The sequence below is a fragment of the Drosophila ficusphila genome, unplaced genomic scaffold (genome assembly GCF_018152265.1).
Source record: "Drosophila ficusphila isolate 14025-0441.05 unplaced genomic scaffold, ASM1815226v1 contig_791, whole genome shotgun sequence".
In the NCBI taxonomy this organism is placed as follows: Eukaryota; Metazoa; Arthropoda; class Insecta; order Diptera; family Drosophilidae; genus Drosophila; species Drosophila ficusphila.
In genome coordinates, this window is record NW_025064737.1 from 1,778,716 (window position 1) to 1,797,014 (window position 18,299).

The 18,299-nt window shown below is 42.1% G+C and overlaps 6 protein-coding genes across 6 annotated transcripts; all 6 read right to left on the minus strand.

Annotated features, from left to right (window-relative positions):
- Nucleotides 1-392: 392 nt before the first annotated feature.
- Nucleotides 393-1,297, minus strand: LOC108091721. The gene is made up of 2 exons (XM_017191064.1): nt 1,279-1,297; nt 393-1,219 (listed from the first exon to the last, which is right to left on the minus strand). The coding sequence occupies exons 1-2, from the start codon at nt 1,295-1,297 to the stop codon at nt 393-395; spliced, it is 846 nt and encodes a 281-aa protein (XP_017046553.1).
- Nucleotides 1,298-1,825: 528 nt separating this feature from the next.
- Nucleotides 1,826-3,945, minus strand: LOC122320769 (probable serine/threonine-protein kinase clkA). The gene is made up of 4 exons (XM_043209210.1): nt 3,941-3,945; nt 3,571-3,735; nt 2,399-3,510; nt 1,826-2,337 (listed from the first exon to the last, which is right to left on the minus strand). Exons 1-4 carry the CDS (start codon nt 3,943-3,945, stop codon nt 1,826-1,828), a joined length of 1,794 nt encoding a protein of 597 aa, XP_043065145.1.
- A 2,218-nt stretch (nt 3,946-6,163) lies between these two features.
- On the minus strand, nt 6,164-7,745 carry LOC108091762. Its single transcript, XM_017191107.1, has 2 exons — nt 7,403-7,745; nt 6,164-7,027 (listed from the first exon to the last, which is right to left on the minus strand). The coding sequence occupies exons 1-2, from the start codon at nt 7,716-7,718 to the stop codon at nt 6,501-6,503; spliced, it is 843 nt and encodes a 280-aa protein (XP_017046596.1). The 5' UTR covers nt 7,719-7,745; the 3' UTR covers nt 6,164-6,500.
- Nucleotides 7,746-8,737: 992 nt separating this feature from the next.
- Nucleotides 8,738-9,509, minus strand: LOC122320739. Its single transcript, XM_043209033.1, has one exon. It carries the CDS (start codon nt 9,195-9,197, stop codon nt 8,832-8,834), a length of 366 nt encoding a protein of 121 aa, XP_043064968.1. The 5' UTR covers nt 9,198-9,509; the 3' UTR covers nt 8,738-8,831.
- Nucleotides 9,510-9,605: 96 nt separating this feature from the next.
- Nucleotides 9,606-11,554, minus strand: LOC108091836. The gene is made up of 3 exons (XM_017191216.2): nt 11,126-11,554; nt 10,322-10,474; nt 9,606-10,264 (listed from the first exon to the last, which is right to left on the minus strand). Exons 1-3 carry the CDS (start codon nt 11,442-11,444, stop codon nt 10,092-10,094), a joined length of 645 nt encoding a protein of 214 aa, XP_017046705.1. The 5' UTR covers nt 11,445-11,554; the 3' UTR covers nt 9,606-10,091.
- Nucleotides 11,555-12,580: 1,026 nt separating this feature from the next.
- On the minus strand, nt 12,581-14,410 carry LOC108091737. The gene is made up of 3 exons (XM_017191081.2): nt 14,086-14,410; nt 13,179-13,384; nt 12,581-13,117 (listed from the first exon to the last, which is right to left on the minus strand). Exons 1-3 carry the CDS (start codon nt 14,325-14,327, stop codon nt 12,762-12,764), a joined length of 804 nt encoding a protein of 267 aa, XP_017046570.1. The 5' UTR covers nt 14,328-14,410; the 3' UTR covers nt 12,581-12,761.
- Nucleotides 14,411-18,299: the final 3,889 nt, after the last annotated feature.

Here is an 18,299-nt window from a genome sequence, read left to right on the forward strand (position 1 = left end):
TCGAGAGAGAGTGAGATGAAAAGAAAGCAAGCACTGACTGCCTGAAAGTATGCGATAACTTTATTGTCTGAAATGCTTTTCCTAGTTCTCACAGTAAAGCCTGAAATATGTTGCAAAATATCCTTTATAATTTTAGTTAGTATTAAGCATAAATTTATTTTACCATAGTATATTTTTGCTTAAATAAATATAATTATAAAATCTGTGAATAAATTTGTCTGCAAATAACTAATGTATTAATAAAATGCTCGAAATATATTGTATAAGCCAATCGTTTACTATTTATTTGTTTATTTGCTACATGATTTTGTTTCTGGATAGGTTTTTCTCCAAGATTGCCATTTTCTGAAATAAATTCTTCACCTGTAGTGGTGCTCCTTTAATTTATTCAATTATCTGGCTGCTTGAGTTGTCTCATTGTTGGGACTGGTTTCGGGGGATTTTACCTCACTGTCACTCTGGTTACTGCTATTCATTAGTAATCTTGTTGGCTCAGTTGGACTTGGAACAGGAGCTTCAGTTGTTGTGGTAGTTGTACTTGTCGTTGTCATACGCCACTTGCCCCTCCACTTTTTTATACCATTTTGGTTGGCCGGCTTTATGCGATTCTTGGTTGTTTCCTGCCATTCAGATCCGTTGTCCAGCTGGAAAGAGCTTCTAAGCAGTTTCTCAGACATCATTTCATTAAAGCTCATTGCAATTTGATCCTCCACCTTGTCCTTGGAAGGTCTGCTCATTAGATGCATTTGTTGATTTAGCATAAAAGGAATGGGATACGGAATATAGACTGGCATGGGATAGAACACAGGTTGAACTGAAAATGCGTCCACAGTTGTACTTGGAAAACTTGGAAACTTAGGGAAACTATCCCCCAGTCCTGGCATCAGCAATAAGCTCTGATATGGAAGCTTAGGTTTTATTCCATTACCAAAAGCTGGTTTTTGTTTCTGAGGAGGTCGTGTCTTCTTATTTGGTTTTACTATGGAAGCTGATTCATCCGTTACTGGCGGAGTAGTTGTTGCCGCATCTGGTGTTAATGTGGTTTCAATATCCTGTTCTGGTTTAATTGACGCGCCAAGTGTTGTCTTAACTACGGAATTTGAAAGCAAAATCAGTGGAGTTCTTGGATCATCTGCACTGGCTTTCAGGACTGCTACCGGCTGCTCGTTTTTCAACTGTGCAAAAACTTGCTTCGTTTGCCACAATAGAACAACAAAAACTGGAAGGTTGTTCGAAAGGCTTACAAGGGTTGTTGCAGCGTTTTTTTTTTCTACATACCACACTCAAGTAACTTCATGGCGACGTTAAGCAAACTAAACTTCTTCGAATCGATATTGTCTTTTATAGGTCAGATTTTGCTTGAATTGGAAAGTAGGTTTCTTGCTAATCAAACCTTAATATTATTGCTAATATTGCTAATATGTTTGCTTTCTACGAAAGCTTCTAATTTTGATGGATCTAAACTGCATTTTGCCGTCAAAATGTATACATTATTGTTAGAAGTTTGTGGTTGGTATCGAAAGATTATATTTTGATTTTTGAACTTTGATTGCATAAATAGAAATCAAAGCGCTTAGGCATCAAGCCATAAAAATATCGCTATCCGCTTTGTAAAAAAATAACGTTAACTAAAACGAACTTTTAAATTTAAAATCAAACTTTAACTTCTCTTAACGCAGGTCGATCGAAAAAAATTTATTTTCCGGAATTTATAATCTCTTCTTTAGTGTTTCCAGGTTAAGAATTAGTTATAATATTAACTTAAATGTCTTGTTTGTGTTGGTTGTTTCCCTCTTAGCAGTATTATAAAACAATTTCGCTAATTTCATTGATCATCACAGTCTTGTTGACATGGAAGTGCAGTGGAGGTTGTTGGTGTTTCTGTAGAAGTTGTTGCTGATGTCGCAACTGCAGTGGAGGTTGTTGCCTCTGTGGTCGACGTTGTTGTGGTGGTTGTCATTTCCGTTGTAGTTGTTGTTGGTGTAGAAACTGCAGTGGAGGTTGTCGCTTCTGTGGTCGTCGTTGTTGTAGGTTCTGTAGTCGTCGTTGTTGTCGTCGGACTTGCAGTGGAGGTTGTTGTGGCTTCGGTAGTAGTTGTTGGCGATGTCGCAACTGCAGTGGAGGTTGTTGCCTCTGTGGTCGACGTTGTTGTGGTGGTTGTCATTTCCGTTGTAGTTGTTGTTGGTGTAGAAACTGCAGTGGAGGTTGTCGCTTCTGTGGTCGTCGTTGTTGTAGGTTCTGTAGTCGTCGTTGTTGTCGTCGGACTTGCAGTGGAGGTTGTTGTGGCTTCGGTAGTAGTTGTTGCTGATGTCGCAACTGCAGTGGAGGTTGTTGCCTCTGTGGTCGACGTTGTTGTGGTGGTTGTCATTTCCGTTGTAGTTGTTGTTGGTGTAGAAACTGCAGTGGAGGTTGTCGCTTCTGTGTTCGTCGTTGTTGTAGGTTCTGTAGTCGTCGTTGTTGTCGTCGGACTTGCAGTGGAGGTTGTTGTGGCTTCGGTAGTAGTTGTTGGCGATGTCGCAACTGCAGTGGAGGTTGTTGCCTCTGTGGTCGACGTTGTTGTGGTGGTTGTCATTTCCGTTGTAGTTGTTGTTGGTGTAGAAACTGCAGTGGAGGTTGTCGCTTCTGTGGTCGTCGTTGTTGTAGGTTCTGTAGTCGTCGTTGTTGTCGTCGGACTTGCAGTGGAGGTTGTTGTGGCTTCGGTAGTAGTTGTTGCTGATGTCGCAACTGCAGTGGAGGTTGTTGCCTCTGTGGTCGACGTTGTTGTGGTGGTTGTCATTTCCGTTGTAGTTGTTGTTGGTGTAGAAACTGCAGTGGAGGTTGTCGCTTCTGTGGTCGTCGTTGTTGTAGGTTCTGTAGTCGTCGTTGTTGTCGTCGGACTTGCAGTGGAGGTTGTTGTGGCTTCGGTAGTAGTTGTTGGCGATGTCGCAACTGCAGTGGAGGTTGTTGCCTCTGTGGTCGACGTTGTTGTGGTGGTTGTCATTTCCGTTGTAGTTGTTGTTGGTGTAGAAACTGCAGTGGAGGTTGTCGCTTCTGTGGTCGTCGTTGTTGTAGGTTCTGTAGTCGTCGTTGTTGTCGTCGGACTTGCAGTGGAGGTTGTTGTGGCTTCGGTAGTAGTTGTTGCTGATGTCGCAACTGCAGTGGAGGTTGTTGCCTCTGTGGTCGACGTTGTTGTGGTGGTTGTCATTTCCGTTGTAGTTGTTGTTGGTGTAGAAACTGCAGTGGAGGTTGTCGCTTCTGTGGTCGTCGTTGTTGTAGGTTCTGTAGTCGTCGTTGTTGTCGTCGGACTTGCAGTGGAGGTTGTTGTGGCTTCGGTAGTAGTTGTTGCTGATGTCGCAACTGCAGTGGAGGTTGTTGCCTCTGTGGTCGACGTTGTTGTGGTGGTTGTCATTTCCGTTGTAGTTGTTGTTGGTGTAGAAACTGCAGTGGAGGTTGTCGCTTCTGTGGTCGTCGTTGTTGTAGGTTCTGTAGTCGTCGTTGTTGTCGTCGGACTTGCAGTGGAGGTTGTTCCGGCTTCAGTAGTAGTTGTTGATATTGTCGGAACTGCAGTAGAGGTTGTCGCTCCTGTTGTACCTGTTGTTGGTGTCGGAAGTGCAGTGGACGTAGTTGGGGTTTCTGTAGGCGTCGTTGATGTTGATGTCTGAACTGCAGTGGAGGTTGTTATTGCTTCTGTAGTTGACATTGTTGATGGCGGAATTGCAGTGGAAGTTGTTGTGGGATTCGTAGACGTTGGAATAGCTGTTGATGTGGGTAGACTACTTGTTGTAGTTGTCTTTGTGTTTGGGTCTTCGGTCGTAACAGGTGCAGTTGTTGTTTTCTTTCGTCGCCACTTTCCAAAAAACTTTTTATGGCCGTGATGCAAGCGAGGTTCTAAATCATCATCGTTCAGGGAAACTCCAAGAGAAATCGTGCTCTTTTTATCATTTATGTTTGCTTTAATTACTTCATTCTCTAATTCATCAAAAAGGGGTTGCGTTTTGAACTGATTTAGAGGACTTTTAATACTCATCAGAATGGGAATTGGAAGATTCGATTTAATAGCTTCTTCCAAAGTTGGTTGAACCACATTAAGTGATGTTTTGATGCTTTGGAGCTGATCTGCTTGTGCTTGACCAAAGTGTGTGTCCAGGCATAGTAAAACAGTGAAATATACTGAAACAAATGTAGTATAAGTATAGAAATTTTTAGACAAATGCGTTTGCCGAACATACCAATATAAATCGCACCCATGCTGTTGTCACTCTAACTAACAAATTTAAGGCTTACCTCGCTTTTATACCACAAAATGTGCTTCTCTTAGAAAGTAGGTTAAACCAATCGCTAATTGAGGGAATATTTATCACTAATTTTTTATGGCTGATTCTTTTTTATTTTTTGTTATGAGTTTTAATGTTCAGAATGGGAGTGAAATGCGAAAGCACATACTTATCGTGGTAAATTGTGAGTTTGTAACTAAGTAAGTTAAACATTTTTGCCATCTAGTGACAGCTGAAATATCTGAAATATTCATTTACTTTTTATAATATAAATATTATTTGCAACGCAGTAAAGGCGTCACCCTAGATTTCTTCACCATCTGAGTCGATCTAGACATTTACACTTTAGGCGTTTTTTTTTCTATAAACTGGTTTAAAGTTTTAAAGCTATTTCGCTGAAACTGTATGTCGTAACGACCCGGATCGGAGGACAATTTCAAATTAGAAATGAATATCATAAAGGCCTTATTGTATTGGGTTGGCAAGAAAGTAATGTCGTTTTTTTTAGTAATCGTTTTTAATCTAATTTATTTGCGACTAATCGAGCACCAGGGTCACACTTTTTAGTATCGTTTTAAAGCTTATCGTCTTAGGTACTATCGACGACAATTTGGTAATTATTCGATAACATTTGTGGAAGCTATAGCAAATTAAACATGGAGGACCATCGGCCGTTTTTGACGGACAAATTCAGGCTTTGCTGGCTGAAAACCGGCGTTATTCAACGCGGGAGATGTCAGAGAAGCTCAAAGTTGTCGCATACAACGGTTGAAAACCATTTGAAGAAACTTGGCTACGTAAGCAAGCTCGATGTTTGGGTTCCGCATAACTTAAAGGAAATTCATCTAACTAAGCGTATCAACATCTGCTATTCTCTGCTGCAACGGAATAAAAACGATCCTTTTTTGAAGCGGATTATTACTGGCGACGAAAAGTGGGTTGTTTACAATAATACCCAACGAAAAAGATCATGGAGCAAGAAAGATGAGCCAGCCCAAGCCACATCAAAGGCCGATATCCATCAGGGGAAAGTTATGCTGTCTGTTTGGTGGAATTGGAAGGGTGTAGTGCACTTTGAGCTGCTGGGACGGAAAGAAACCATCAATTCAGATGTGTACTGTCGCCAGCTATTCAATTTGGCGGAAAAAATTAAAGAAAAGGAGCCGGTACTAGCTAATCGCAAGGGTATAGTCTTTCATCATGACAACGCTAGGCCCCACACATCTTTGGTCACTCGGCAAAAAATTAACGGAGCTGAATTGGGAAGTGCTACCACATCCACCTTACAGTCCGGACTTAGCACATTCAGATTACCATTTGTTTCGCTCTCTTCAAAACTCTTTGAATGGTAAAAACTTTGATTCGGATGAGGCTGTCGAAAACCACTTGTCTCGATTCTTTGCTGGAAAAGACCAAAAGTTCTTCGAGCGCGGAATTATGCAGCTGCCCGAGAGATGGTCATGAGTGGTCGAACAAAACGGCCAATACATAATTGATTAATTAAAAGTCCTGATATAAATAAATCATCTTTGAAAATATTGAAAAAAAAACGACATGACTTTCTTGCCAACCCAATACTTCTTTTAGTTCTACTCTAGATATGATAGTCTTTCTTGTAAGATTTGCGTGTTTGCACGCACGACATTTATTTATCGCATCATCATACAAGCAATTTTTTTGGTCTCGCTTACATGCTCGGATAATTTTTTTTCGCATAAATAACTTGATGTTTTTAGATTACGTGCCTTTAACAATTCTTATCAATTTCTGCCTTTAAACTAATAATAATGGAATTGACATTCTTTTTGTTTACGGATACTTTGCACACAGAACTTCAACTGCCAAGTAAACAAGAAAATTAGCCAAATTGGTTTGACACATTTAAGGACTAGAAACAAGATTGACACAAGCAGCAGGTGATTAATTTTTACTATAAAACTTATCAATGTTTGAAAGTAAAATTTAAATTCAGTTTAATTTTAGGCCTATTAAATATTTTGGGTTTTCGCTGGCTGATGGAAACACCCTAAGGGCGCCGAAAATCGTGCGCCTAAAAATGTTGTTAAGTGGTCAACTAATTTGGTGGCATAACTTCGTTCTATTGTTCAACCCAAGATTACCTAATCAAGCCAAAAAAAACTAAAAACGCAATAAGCTGCTGTAAATATGCTTATATTGCGTTATTAAAGTAAAAATAAATAAATAAATAAATTATGAGATATTCCGTTAGTCTTCTCTGGTCCAGAGTTATTGGATTTTGTTTGCTGACTGGTCAACTTTTAGGGACCTGGCATAGCCTCCATATCCAAATCCACTGGCGGTACCTCCGCCACCGCCTCCAGCGGCAAAGTGGGGACTGTGACCTCCGTGACCTCCATCCTCGTGGGTAACCGAATGGGAGTGACTAGAGGTGTAAATGGGCTTAGCCACTATCTCGTAGGTGGTAGACTTTCCACCGCCACCGGCCAAGCTCTTGAGGCCCAAAACTCCAGACAGTGTCAAGGCCATCAGGGCTGTCATCAGGGCCTTTCCGGCCATCAGAGCGATGGCCCCGAAGCCCATGGCCATCAGCATGCCCTTCATCATAACTCCGGCTGCCACCAGCGCCTCCAAGCCTCCTTTCTTGCCGAACTTGTGCTTGCGACCCTCTACAAGGGACTTGTCATCCAGCAGGCGAAATCGGAGGAAGCGCGTTTTCAGCAGGTTCTCCAGCTTGGCCACGATGTATCCGTTGAGGCGAGTGCTCGGGTCGCTGGGGTAGCTACGGGCCACTTCTGCAAAAATGAAAATGGTTAAACACGATGGGAAAGATAAGAGTCCAGATTTATGCAAATTAAATTATCCTTTGTTCTCTAAAATTAACGTAAGCGGTAAATCCTTTATATTGCTAGTGGAATGGTTAGTACAATGAAAAAGTATCCAAAATGATGGTCCGAGTAAAAATAACTGGTTGAAATGCAATGCAAAATATAAAATAAAATTTAAATAAAAAATGGGAAGGTTATTGACAAAATGATTTTGATTTTTATAAAATTCCGAAAAAATGTTTGGTTTTCTTGATGCTCCAAAAATAAGAAAGTAATTAAAGAGGAATGTTTTTATCTTGAAAAACTAAAGAATCTTTGGTATTTTGGTTTTTCCGAACTTACCTGCCATTAGCTCGGAAGTCTTGAGTTCCGTGGCATTCTCATCCTTGACCACACTGACGCCGGGCAGAACATTAAGTTCCTCCTGTTCCGCTAGTTTCTCCATGATCTTGACAAACTCGATCTTAAGGCACATCCAACTGAACGAAGACGCCTCACATCCGCTTAGAAGGTTTTCAGCTCTTTGGGGTTTTCTTATTGTTTGCGTTGGAACTACAGGTGCTTCCGTGGATTGGACGCTGGCCGCCTGGGCGTACTTGCACATGAAGGCGAATAGGGCCAGGTAAAACAGATACTCCAGGGTCTTGGTCAACAACATCTTAGCTATCTAATGCCTTGGGGAACGTAAGAGCGACTGCAACGTCTCAATTTTATGGCTTTAGCTTTTATACCCGCTGCCACCGCTTCCATTCCCATTTCCCTTTCACCAAAGCCGCCGGACTCCGCACTGGGGCCCTTGTGCTTTTCTAATTACCCAAACGATTTGTGGTCGAAATTCTTCCCAGCGTCAGTCAGCTGCGTCCAACTGGGCGGCACTTTCGCTTTCCTCTGCCGCAGCGCTAAGGTCAGTCTTGCGAAACGGGCGGCTAATTCTGTCACCAAAAAGTTCCAGCCAATGAATTCCCCGAGAGCCAAGTCGAGAAAACCCAACTCTCCCAGACTCTTGCATCCAGGTAATTAAGAGTGCCGGATAAAAGTCGCGTGCCTCGGACCTCCATAAATTAAGATCCAACATTTTGCCTGCCTAACTGGGACTAACTAACAATTCATTGTTAATTATTACTACGTTTTCATTTGTGTCTGGCCCAGCTTCGTTTCGCTACTTTCTTTGCTCGTTTTGCCCATGAGGTAATATATCTTTCCACGACGAGACTTGCCTGCTTAATATTCAGATTACATGCAGTGCTAATGACCAATTTGTTGGTCGCCTTTTGATTTTTGCCCATTTCCAGTCAGGCGTCTTGGGCAAAAAATGTGGGGGTGTTTATTTTCGTAACTTGTATTTAATATACTCAAATTAATATTGATAGCCCCTATCCACAATTTTGATTTATGGAGCCTTGATAACAAGCCTGTGAATTTTATATTAATTAAATATTGTATATAATTCCAAAAAGCCAAATTTTAAAAACATATTTGGTAAATGTGTATTGTAAAAAGATGGCAAAAATGAGTTGTTGTTGATTAAGTTGAAATTTGCTTAGTCCCAGACAACATGACTTTATACTGAACCAGTTTAAAATAGATGGGAAAAGTTTAAGAGAAATAAAATAATTGTTTATTCTGATTGAAGCCAAAAGTTACACCCCTTTCTGCGCAAAATGTATTCTTATTTTAAAAGTTACATTGATGTATTTTTATTTAAGAAAAAACGAAGTTAAATTTGAATAAATAATAATATGGATGACAGCTGATAAAGCTGATGTTATTTTTACTTTCCAGAGGGAGCTTGTGTTGTTGTAGTCGTAGTGGTAGTTGTTGTTGTAGTGGAACTCCACTTATTTCGGAATTTCTCCCCGAACCTTTCAAAGAATCCAGTTCCATTATTATTGTTATTGAAAGGCGGGAATCGAAGCTGTCCAAGATTTTCCGACACCTCCACCACTGGAGCCGCTTCAATGAACTTTTCGGTGTTCACTGCATCATCCTTGGCTGTCAAGGAGGTTTTTTCCTCGTCGACAGGAAGAGTCCAGGCCAAGGAAACCAAGAGGCCAACAATAAGGGCGAATTTAATCTGGCACCCGAAGAGTTTGTTACTTAAGCTGTTCATTTTGTATCTGCTGAATTTTGGCCACATGGATTGGGAGTTTTATACCAACATTTGATTAAAAAGCAATTAGGAAGTTCGCGCAGAGAAAGCCTGTCGGCCTAAGCCTGCCAATTAAATTTGCTAATTGAATTTGGCTAGATTTTATTGTGGGTCTATGGAAAGTGTTAAAAAACAAAACTAATAGACGCATTTAAATTTCAGTTCATCTATGCTTTGTTAGTTTGTTCCAGCTTGCTTTATGATTTGATTTATGTTAGTTGTGTCAACAGAATGAAACCATAAATCAGTTTGGTTGTTCGTCATTTATCTCTGTCCAATATTTTCGTTCTATACAAATCAAAAAGCATAGCTCGCAAATATTTGTGAATCGATGCTTTTTCGTTTGATATGACCCAAATTCTGATATTTTTGTTAGCTTGAAAATATTAACCAATGTTTTTTTTTGCATTTGGTGAATCATTTTTATTCAATTGCTTTAAGTTATCTGAATAAATACTTAGTAAGTAAGCTCTTTAGCAGGCATAATCTTCGTTGTTTTCTGTGAACCTGAGTGACATTTACAACCGCCAAGAGAGATGTGGGTTGTGAAAATGTGCAATAAATATGGCGCAATCATGATTGACTTTAGTATCCTTAAGCATTGTCCTTGAGCTAGCCAAGAGTCGTGGACCGTTTCGATTGTTCTCTTTTTTTGTGGTTTTCTTTTTTGGTATGTCGCAGCTAACTAACTAAATGTAACTAAATAATTATTGACTACGAATTAGGCCATTCTTCAGGGAAGTCTTAGAGGGATAGTTTGTGGAAATGAGGAAGGTGGGAGGAGAGTGAAGAGAGGTGAAGCTTTGGTAGGGTAAGAAGTAGCGGGTGAAAGATGCATTCTAGTGCAGCGCGGGATGGATGGATCGCTTGGTGGTTTTGGGCTTAGAAGGGCTGGGCCAGGCCATAGTGGTTGTAGGCCAGATCGGCGGCTCCAGCCTGACCATTGCGGCTCCAGTCGGAGTGCACGATGTCGGCGTTCAGGGGACTTCCGGTGATGTAGGCGGTGGTGATGTGTTCCTTCTTCTTGGCCAGCAGATCCTTGAAGAAGGTGGCACCTGCAGGGAAAACCAGTTTAATGGTGTCTTTCTTAAGCTCGTTTCACACAAACTTACCAGCCAGAATGAGAGCCAGGAAGGAGATGGCCAGAGCCTTCAGCGAGATGAACTTGATGATGGTGAACAGAATCTTGACGACGACGGCCTTCTTCAGTTTCAGGGCCAAAAGAAGGGGCAGCAGCATCTTCTTCATGCGCTTGCTGCGGGACTCTTTTTTTTTTGTATGGGGAGAAAGCAAAGAGAAAGCGGGGAATTTAGCAGTGCTCCAAAAAGTATTCAACGCTTGGCAGCCGAGTGAAAGCTTTCACATTGCTTTCGACCAGAGCATCCAAGTATGCAAGTAGTTTTGCTTTTGGCAGTTGGCTTTGTGCACAGTCGAGTGGACCTTAGCATATTTCGCCTTTTGTGGAAAAGTTCAAGTGGTGATAAGGCTTAAAAAAGGAAGTCGTTAAAGTTGGAGTGGAATTCGCTTGCAGGTATTTTGTGTTTCATAATAATATGTGATACTGAATTATGCTTTTATGTCCTAAGAAGTTTAGTTTAAGATAGCTCAAATACCTTTTGGGATAATTGTACTCTTTTTTTATCGGTAGATTTTTATGTTTGCTTGTTAAATCAATCTAAATAGGTTTATCATTTGGGGAACATGACAAGTAAATAATTGTTTTACACAAATATTATAATTGTTTTGTTTTTGAAATTGAAATTGAAACTTGTTCAAAAAGGCTAAACAATCTTTAAACCTTCAATTTTGATGAAAACAAAATACAAATGTCGCGAAGTAAAAAAAGTATCACCAAAGCACTTTTGAAATTATTCCTCAGGGGAATTTTAGTTCTGGAGAAAGTGTAGACCACTCACCCTCCATGGCGCGTCCGGTGTACTCGTTCTCGGAGTTCTCCTCCTGCTCATCGCCGGAGAAGGACAGGTTCAGCTCGTGGGTCTCCAGGTAGCGCTCGGCGCGGTCCTCGAAGGACTCGACGGCCTTGGCGGCACCGAAGCTGCGGCCGGTCTCCGAGCGGTCGATCCTGAGGCCGCCGAAGAGTGCGACGGACTCCTCGCCATCCAAACGGTTCAGCATGTTGACCAGATCCCGCTCGCTGCTGTCCTGCGAGGGAAGGGCCAAGGAGCCGCACACAAGGCTGGCCAGCAGCACTACACATACGAATTTCGCGCACATTTTGGGTTTCACTTGGGGGGTTCTCGACTCTGGGTGGGTTATAATCCTTGGGACGGCTGCCTGGGGCTGGTGAGTGCTGCCTGGGTGAACGGGAATCGCTTTGTGGTTAATTGAATGCACTGCCCCCGCGTTTTATACAATTTCGATTCGACGTCGATTGACCAATTTTGTGGCTAGAAATCGCGCGGCAGGCCAAAACGCACCGTACGGCAATGCAATAACAATAACAATACAGAAAAACCAAAAACCAAAAACAATTTATGCAAAGCATATGCGTATGCTACCTGGCCGGCAATTTCTTGACCATATTTCCACGCACGTCGCGATGTCAACGAAAGGGAAGTGGCCGCCTGGCAAGTGGCAATCGGCCGGCTGAATATGATTTTTGTATATATTTTATATAAGCAATTGGCCCGATTTCGGGTGCCCGCCGTTAGCCGGGTCCTAATTGGCATTCAATGGAGTCGCGGGCGACGTGTTCGACTCGCCTGTGCCAGATTCTTGGCCGGCTGTTCCTCCCCACTCCAGTTGGGTTCGAATGGATCTGCGCCGGTGGATCTGCGAGACCCGCCCGTATTTGGTATGCCCCGCCGGTGGTGACTTAATGCACCATTTGGCCCAGTTAGTTGCTCTCCGGCGCTTTCAACGCTTTCGATTTCATTCTCCCCCTGACAAGTGGCGTTCGTTCGTTCGGTCGTTCGCTCGCTCGGTCGTTTTCTATTTCAATTGCTTCTAAATCTGCCTCCGAAAGAAAGCTGAATTGTGGCACTCCACGCACATATATCTCTTTCCAATCGCAAAGTGACACTTTTATGAGCATAAGTAGAAAGTTTCTGGTAAACAATTAACATGCCAAGCGGCCGTCACATGTCCACTAGAAACTCCAATTATGAGCAGGGCCACAAACTTGCCAAAAACTGATTCCCCAGCTTATCAGTTGTTCTTTGTACTCTCTGTATTTCATTTCTCGGCGTGCAGCAACAGAACCTGCCACAAGTTTTAATTGCCAGCCGCAAACTTGTTGCCGCCCGGCCAGCAAAGTTCCAGATATTTGTTTTTGGGTCTGCCAGCGTTTCAATTAAGCCCTGGGAAAGTCTCGGCCCACAGGTAAACACGTGCGTGGATTCACGGATTTGTTCGGGTGCAATACTCTTGGTTTTATTCAAACATTCGACATGACTATGTTGTTGCTGTTGCTGTGCGCGTTGTGCGTCAATAAATTAGTTAATTACATTTCGAATAAATTACTACGGGCTAAAGGTTTCAAAACGAAGGCACATCTGTGGCATTAAAAGCTGGTTAGCTCTTTAAGCCAAATTACTGCTGCTGCTGGCCGGCGTAGGCCAACTGCTGGGCCTCGGACTCATCCCCAATGCTGCGGGCGTAGGGGTAGGCCGAGGAGGCTCCCGAGCTCCAGCCGGCGCTGGCGGGAGCGGACCAGGCGTTCGAGCTGTAGCCACCGCCGTAGGAGCTGCCGCCGAACTTGTTGCCGAAGCCGCCCAGCAGACGGGAGCCGCCGACGAGGATGGCCAGAAAGAAGGCCAGCTTGGCCACGATCACGGCCTTGAAGGTCAGCAGGGCCAGGAAGCCGAGCACCAGGGGGATGACTGCGAACAGCTTGGCGCCAATGGCCAGAGCCAAGGGTCCCAGCATCTTCTTGATCTTGCCACGGCCTAAAAAAGGTTGTCATGTTAATTATACATGCTGTTTATGGGTTTAAAGCACCAAACGCACCTTCATCGAGGGCACGAGCCACCTGCTGGGTGGTCTCGGCGGGCAGCTTAAACTCCAGGTTGTGGCTGCTCAGGAAGTCGGTGGCGCTGGAGATGGCCAGGTCCACCAAACGACCAGTTCGTTCATCGGCGTTTTGGGGCAGCTCGGCGTAGACGTCCTGCTCGCTCAGGGATTTTCCAGTGCGGGGAACGGGACTGGCGGGATCTCTGTAATAGGTTAGGTAATTTATGTTTTAATATGGGAAATAACTCTTAAATTAAAGGTACATTGTAAATGTAAAACCTTCAACAAGTTCAGTTAATTTGAACGATTTCCTTGCAGCTTATCATAATAGTGCTAATTTATCTACTGCCCTTAACCTTTGAAATTGATTTCAAAATAATACTGAGAGGCTAGCACTATTTTAGCATTAATTAACAGAGCTATTTTAAAGCTTTTTTCCTAATGTATGAGTTTTGTAATATTCATAACATTACTGCATAACATTAGGTACTGGATAGCTTATAGACTTTTTTTTACTTCACAGGGTAAATATGTAAGTTTTTTTTAAGGACCTCAGAAACATTATAAATTATTTAGAAAGACATAATTGATCCTACAATATATTAAGGAACTCTTTACTCGGAATCGCTTTGAAATGATCTCTTTGAACTTGGGCAACATTTCTATATTTCATAATCTAACCCACTTGGACAGCTTTCATCTAGATGCGGATGATGTCTTAATTTCTTTTCGACTAACTTTCTTATGCGACTCTGTGATGCAACCACTTGAACTAACACGCTTTGGAGCTCGGAGATTTGGTAAGGCACGTTCTGATTTCGATTTCGTTATTGTTTTCCTTTTTCGATTCTGTTTCTGATTTCGTTTGAGGAACTAGGCACTTTCACTGTAAACAAACACACACCTCTGGAAGGTGACTCCGCTGGCCAGCTCGATGTTGTTGCTCCTGGCGGCGCGGTTGAGGGCGGTGATGCCCTTGACGGCCAGGCAGGTGGCCATGTCGTCGCTCTCCAGACAGGCGCCCAGGTACCTGGCGGCACGGCCCAGGGTATTGTCGCCCTCGACGCGGTTGTCTTGGACACTGGGGGCGGCGAAGGCGCTGCTGGCCGCCAAGAGGGTCACACAAGCGATGGCAAACACTTTCATTTTGGGTTAATTCGCGGTTAATCCTGGCTGTAAAGCTGATCGGCTGCTGCTGCTTCTCTTAGGGAGCGCTGAGATGAGTTTGATGTATGCGTCTCCGGACATCTAGCCTTATATATTGGGCCCTCGGCTGAGTGCCGACGCTCAGCCGGCGTCGCAGTCGGTGCGCATTACAAAACAATTTAAAAGTAAATTAAATAAAAGCCGGCGAGAGACGGCGGCGGAAGCTACGGCCAAGACGCGAAAAGAGCGCACTCCAAATCGGAGACCGGGCCCAAAAGAGTCGCACACGCAGACGCAGTCGCAGCCACAGCCACAGCCGCATAAATCTAGAGAACGGCGGGGAAATAAAGTCAACTTGTTTGTTAAATGAACATGTTCATTTCGGGCTGCTTTTTTTCGGCAGCGCCGCTCCAACGCAGTCGTCATCCGTCAACGTTAACGTCGCGGAGAGAGAAACTTGTACTTGGACTTGGCCATTGGGCGAAAAGGGGCGCCCTTGGGTAAACAATCTGCATCATTGGCTAAGGTCTGCACAGCGCAAAATCAGATATCGCCGGTGACTTACCTCACCACTGTGTTCGAGGCATTACCTCAAACTACCTAAAGACTAATTTCTTGGAGCCCTTCTCGTAAAGGCCCTGTTTCCTAAAAGAATGCAAATAGTTACAATTAACTACGAGAATGTTAAAGACTTTACACCAATGAGGATGAAAGTATTTTAGCTCAATATTCTTACCAAGCCATACTATTTATTTAAAATTAAATCGAGGTATATATCTGTCATTTAATTGTCTCTCCGAATAAATAATGTACTATTTATTTTATTTTTGTAAAATTGTATAATAAAATAGAAGCAAGCTCGAAATATTATTATTATAAAAAGTTTAAAATCTGTTCTTGGGCAACAAATAATCTTTCATATAAGATTTAACCTAGTCGAACTAATTGTCCGAAATAATGACAAACAGTTTGTAGAATACCAAGAAACGCAATTCAAATGACAATTAATATAATATAATATAATATTTTCAATATTAAACTACACAAATTAAATGTCAAGAAACGGAATTGGTGCTAAAATAATCAAAAAACTAAATTGAACTAACAATCGTTGCAGCAATAGCAGTTATGGGTTTTTCTTTTTGTTGTATAAACTAGAATAACCTATTTTCTTTCTGTGTAGGTGCTCTAGGCCCGAAACACACACGCCCTCAAAGAGGCTGTGGCTGGTGTATTTGCCAGAGGTCTGAGGCCGAGTTTGCCCCCGCCTTCACGTTCAGCTTTCATCCGACTCTCGCAATACCCAAGTCACATATTTGCTAATTTATTGACGCTTCTTAACCGATCCGGTTGCCGTATATTTCACGCAGCCCGTTTATGAACGCAAAAATGTGTTTTTTCTTTCTTCAGCATAAATGGGTCAGTTTTATTTGCCGTGGTTTTTGTTGTTACTGTTGGGATATGGTGAAATAGTGTTTAGCACTTCGATGATGAACTGGACTGTGCGGCGAATGTGACTATTTGGTAATAATTGAAAGTTAAGTGGACAAAGTAGGTGGAGGTGAATGAGAAGCCTTTTCCGGCATTTATATAACCTGCTGAATTGAAGCAATAAATATTTTGTTTTTGCCGTGTGAAGTGCGTAGATCAAAGAAGAATTTACGTCCATCTTTTACTTAATCGAGTTGCTATTAAATTTAGTTAGGAAAAAACTGTATAAACAAAAAAGTATTCTAACTAATATATATAATATAAAAGGACTTGCAAACTTGTAATTAAAGCTAGTTCGTTTTACCAACTTTCAGTTAAACACATTTCTAAGCTATTACTCCTAATAAACAAGCATTGATAGAATAAAAAATTGTGTATATTTTGCAACAAAATCTATTTTGTTCTGAAGATAAGTGTGGGAACTTTCTGGCAGAATTCACATATCTCTTTTAAAATTCTGCAAACAACCCACAATTGCTGCCTATCATTCCATTGGATCTGCACTCAATTCCCCGGCAAAATAGTTTCTCTCGCGACCTGAGACATTTTTACAAGTCTATCAAACGGCAGTGTGAACTTTATGATTCATCCATTCAGACATCCAGCCACCGATGATTTTCCCAGTCACGTTCTGTTATCACGGCCTGCATTGTGGGGTTTATGTTGCTAGCCGAGTTTCTCTGCTTGGCATTGCATCGTAAAATCTCGCCTTTCTGACAAAAGATCTCTATAAAATCGAAACAACTTCAATTTTTGGCAGCAACAAAATTTGTATTTTTATTGTCCCGCAGCAGCTTATTAAAGGCAGTCCATTCAACGGAGGCAGCAAAAAGTATAAAAAAAAAAACAACTGCCTCACTCACTTTCATTTATATTACAACGAAATGCGACACTAAATGTTGCCTGCCCTCAATGTTGTTGTTTGTGTTTTTGTTGCTAGTGCTGTTTTGTTGTTTTGTTGTCTTGCTTATTGTTATTGTTATTGCCGGCTGATTGTTGCTGGGCAAAGCAGCCGCGGGCGTCGGCTTGTCACACGCTGCGTATGAGTGACGCGCCTTTATTTTCGGTTATTGTTTTAGCCGCGTAAAGCGGCCGAAAAGCGGCCAAGAAAAAAGAAAGTGTGCTAGGCATGCCTTATGGAGCATATTTCGCCCAGTGATTCACTTGCTTCGTCAATTTGCATAGTTCCGCGGACTCCGGATTGCATTGCGGCGCTCCATTCACGATGATGGAGATGATGATATTTGGGACCTCGGATGATAAACCGCATACCATTTGCTTGGCTCATACGCGATCCACTTTTTCGCCTTCATTCATTCATACGATTCGCGTCATCGTTTTCGTGAGTGAAAGTTATGTAACGTTCGCGTGAATTTTGCAATCTGCAGTGCGCAGTGCTAAACCGGATGGTTGGACGGATAAATGTCTGGGGACCTCCAACGCGCAGCCAATAACGTGTCGGGTTTTATTACCCGCCTAACTGTCAAATCAAACAAAATTTCTAAATGCCAATCAATAAACAATTTCTCTTTTCTTGGTTGCGGTTTTTCGGTTTCTGGCTGCGAGAACTGTCAAAGTTGCACTGAAGAAAATAATGAATAAATTACATAAAAAAGGAAAGAATTACACATAATTACACTTAGGCATTAATCGTTTGTAACATAAATAGCTCTGTGAATAGTGGGCTTAGCACTTGATAAAATAAATAAATAAAATGAGATAATAAGTAAGTAAAAACTTTTAAAGAATATATTTTTGCAATATTTAAATCCTTTATCCAAAATAATTTACATATATGGAAAATGTATTTGTATTTATTTATTTGATTTTTTTCAGTGTGGTATTATTTTCTATTATAACCTTTCCCAAGATTTTTCTCCCCCGCTGCCCCCTATTTAATGCGTTTCTGACAGCTGCCTGGTGGGCATTTATTATTTACACAAAGTCAATTAGCTCCGATTCATTTGTGCGCTTTTCGGTTTGCGATTTGTTGCTGGCCGTCGCTCAATTAGCCGGCAACAAGTTGCCATAAATCGATAGCTCACTTTCCTCCTACTCTGGTCATGTGGGTGTGGCAGGTTGGCCGGATGGTCGAGCTCTCTTTCGGTTCCATGTGCGTTTGCTTTTTGAATTAGCCTGCTCAATTCGCAGTCGAATTTCGAGGCTTTGCGGGCTCTGTTTTTGTATTTTTGGATAGCATGCGTTCTACTGACCCATTTGTGTGGGTTTTCATCGAATATCAGCCATCGGAATGCCAACGGCATTACTGAAATTCCAACACAGTGGGGAAGACATAAATAATCCAAGAAGCGGGTAACATGTTCACAGAACTCTTCTGGGGTGAGGAAAAGAAATTTATTTCGTTTGAGTCAAATGCCAAAAGTGCAAATAGTTGGAATTGTCAGCCGTTCCTTGGCTTAAATCTACAGCCTTGAACGAGAGCATTGTTCCCAAATTCTTTAAAAAATCTCAAAGCATTCT

Excerpts from the sequence above, each read along its gene's own strand:
- LOC122320769 (XM_043209210.1), bottom strand. Across the intron at positions 3,511-3,570 it reads ACTTCCGACACCAACAACAG|CCGGAACAACCTCCACTGCA; the intron begins GTACAACAGGAG and ends CTACTACTGAAG. Across the intron at positions 2,338-2,398 it reads AAGCGACAACCTCCACTGCA|AGGCAACAACCTCCACTGCA; the intron begins GTTTCTACACCA and ends CGTCGACCACAG.
- LOC108091762 (XM_017191107.1), bottom strand. The coding sequence starts at position 7,718 with ATGTTGTTGACCAAGACCCTGGAGTATCTGTTTTACCTGGCCCTATTC. Across the intron at positions 7,028-7,402 it reads GACTTCCGAGCTAATGGCAG|AAGTGGCCCGTAGCTACCCC; the intron begins GTAAGTTCGGAA and ends TCATTTTTGCAG.
- LOC122320739 (XM_043209033.1), bottom strand. The coding sequence starts at position 9,197 with ATGTGGCCAAAATTCAGCAGATACAAAATGAACAGCTTAAGTAACAAA.
- LOC108091836 (XM_017191216.2), bottom strand. The coding sequence starts at position 11,444 with ATGTGCGCGAAATTCGTATGTGTAGTGCTGCTGGCCAGCCTTGTGTGC. Across the intron at positions 10,475-11,125 it reads CACCGGACGCGCCATGGAGG|AGTCCCGCAGCAAGCGCATG; the intron begins GTGAGTGGTCTA and ends CAAAAAAAAAAG. Across the intron at positions 10,265-10,321 it reads CCTGGCTCTCATTCTGGCTG|GTGCCACCTTCTTCAAGGAT; the intron begins GTAAGTTTGTGT and ends TTTTCCCTGCAG.
- LOC108091737 (XM_017191081.2), bottom strand. The coding sequence starts at position 14,327 with ATGAAAGTGTTTGCCATCGCTTGTGTGACCCTCTTGGCGGCCAGCAGC. Across the intron at positions 13,385-14,085 it reads AGCGGAGTCACCTTCCAGAG|AGATCCCGCCAGTCCCGTTC; the intron begins GTGTGTGTTTGT and ends AACCTATTACAG. Across the intron at positions 13,118-13,178 it reads GGCTCGTGCCCTCGATGAAG|GCCGTGGCAAGATCAAGAAG; the intron begins GTGCGTTTGGTG and ends AACCTTTTTTAG.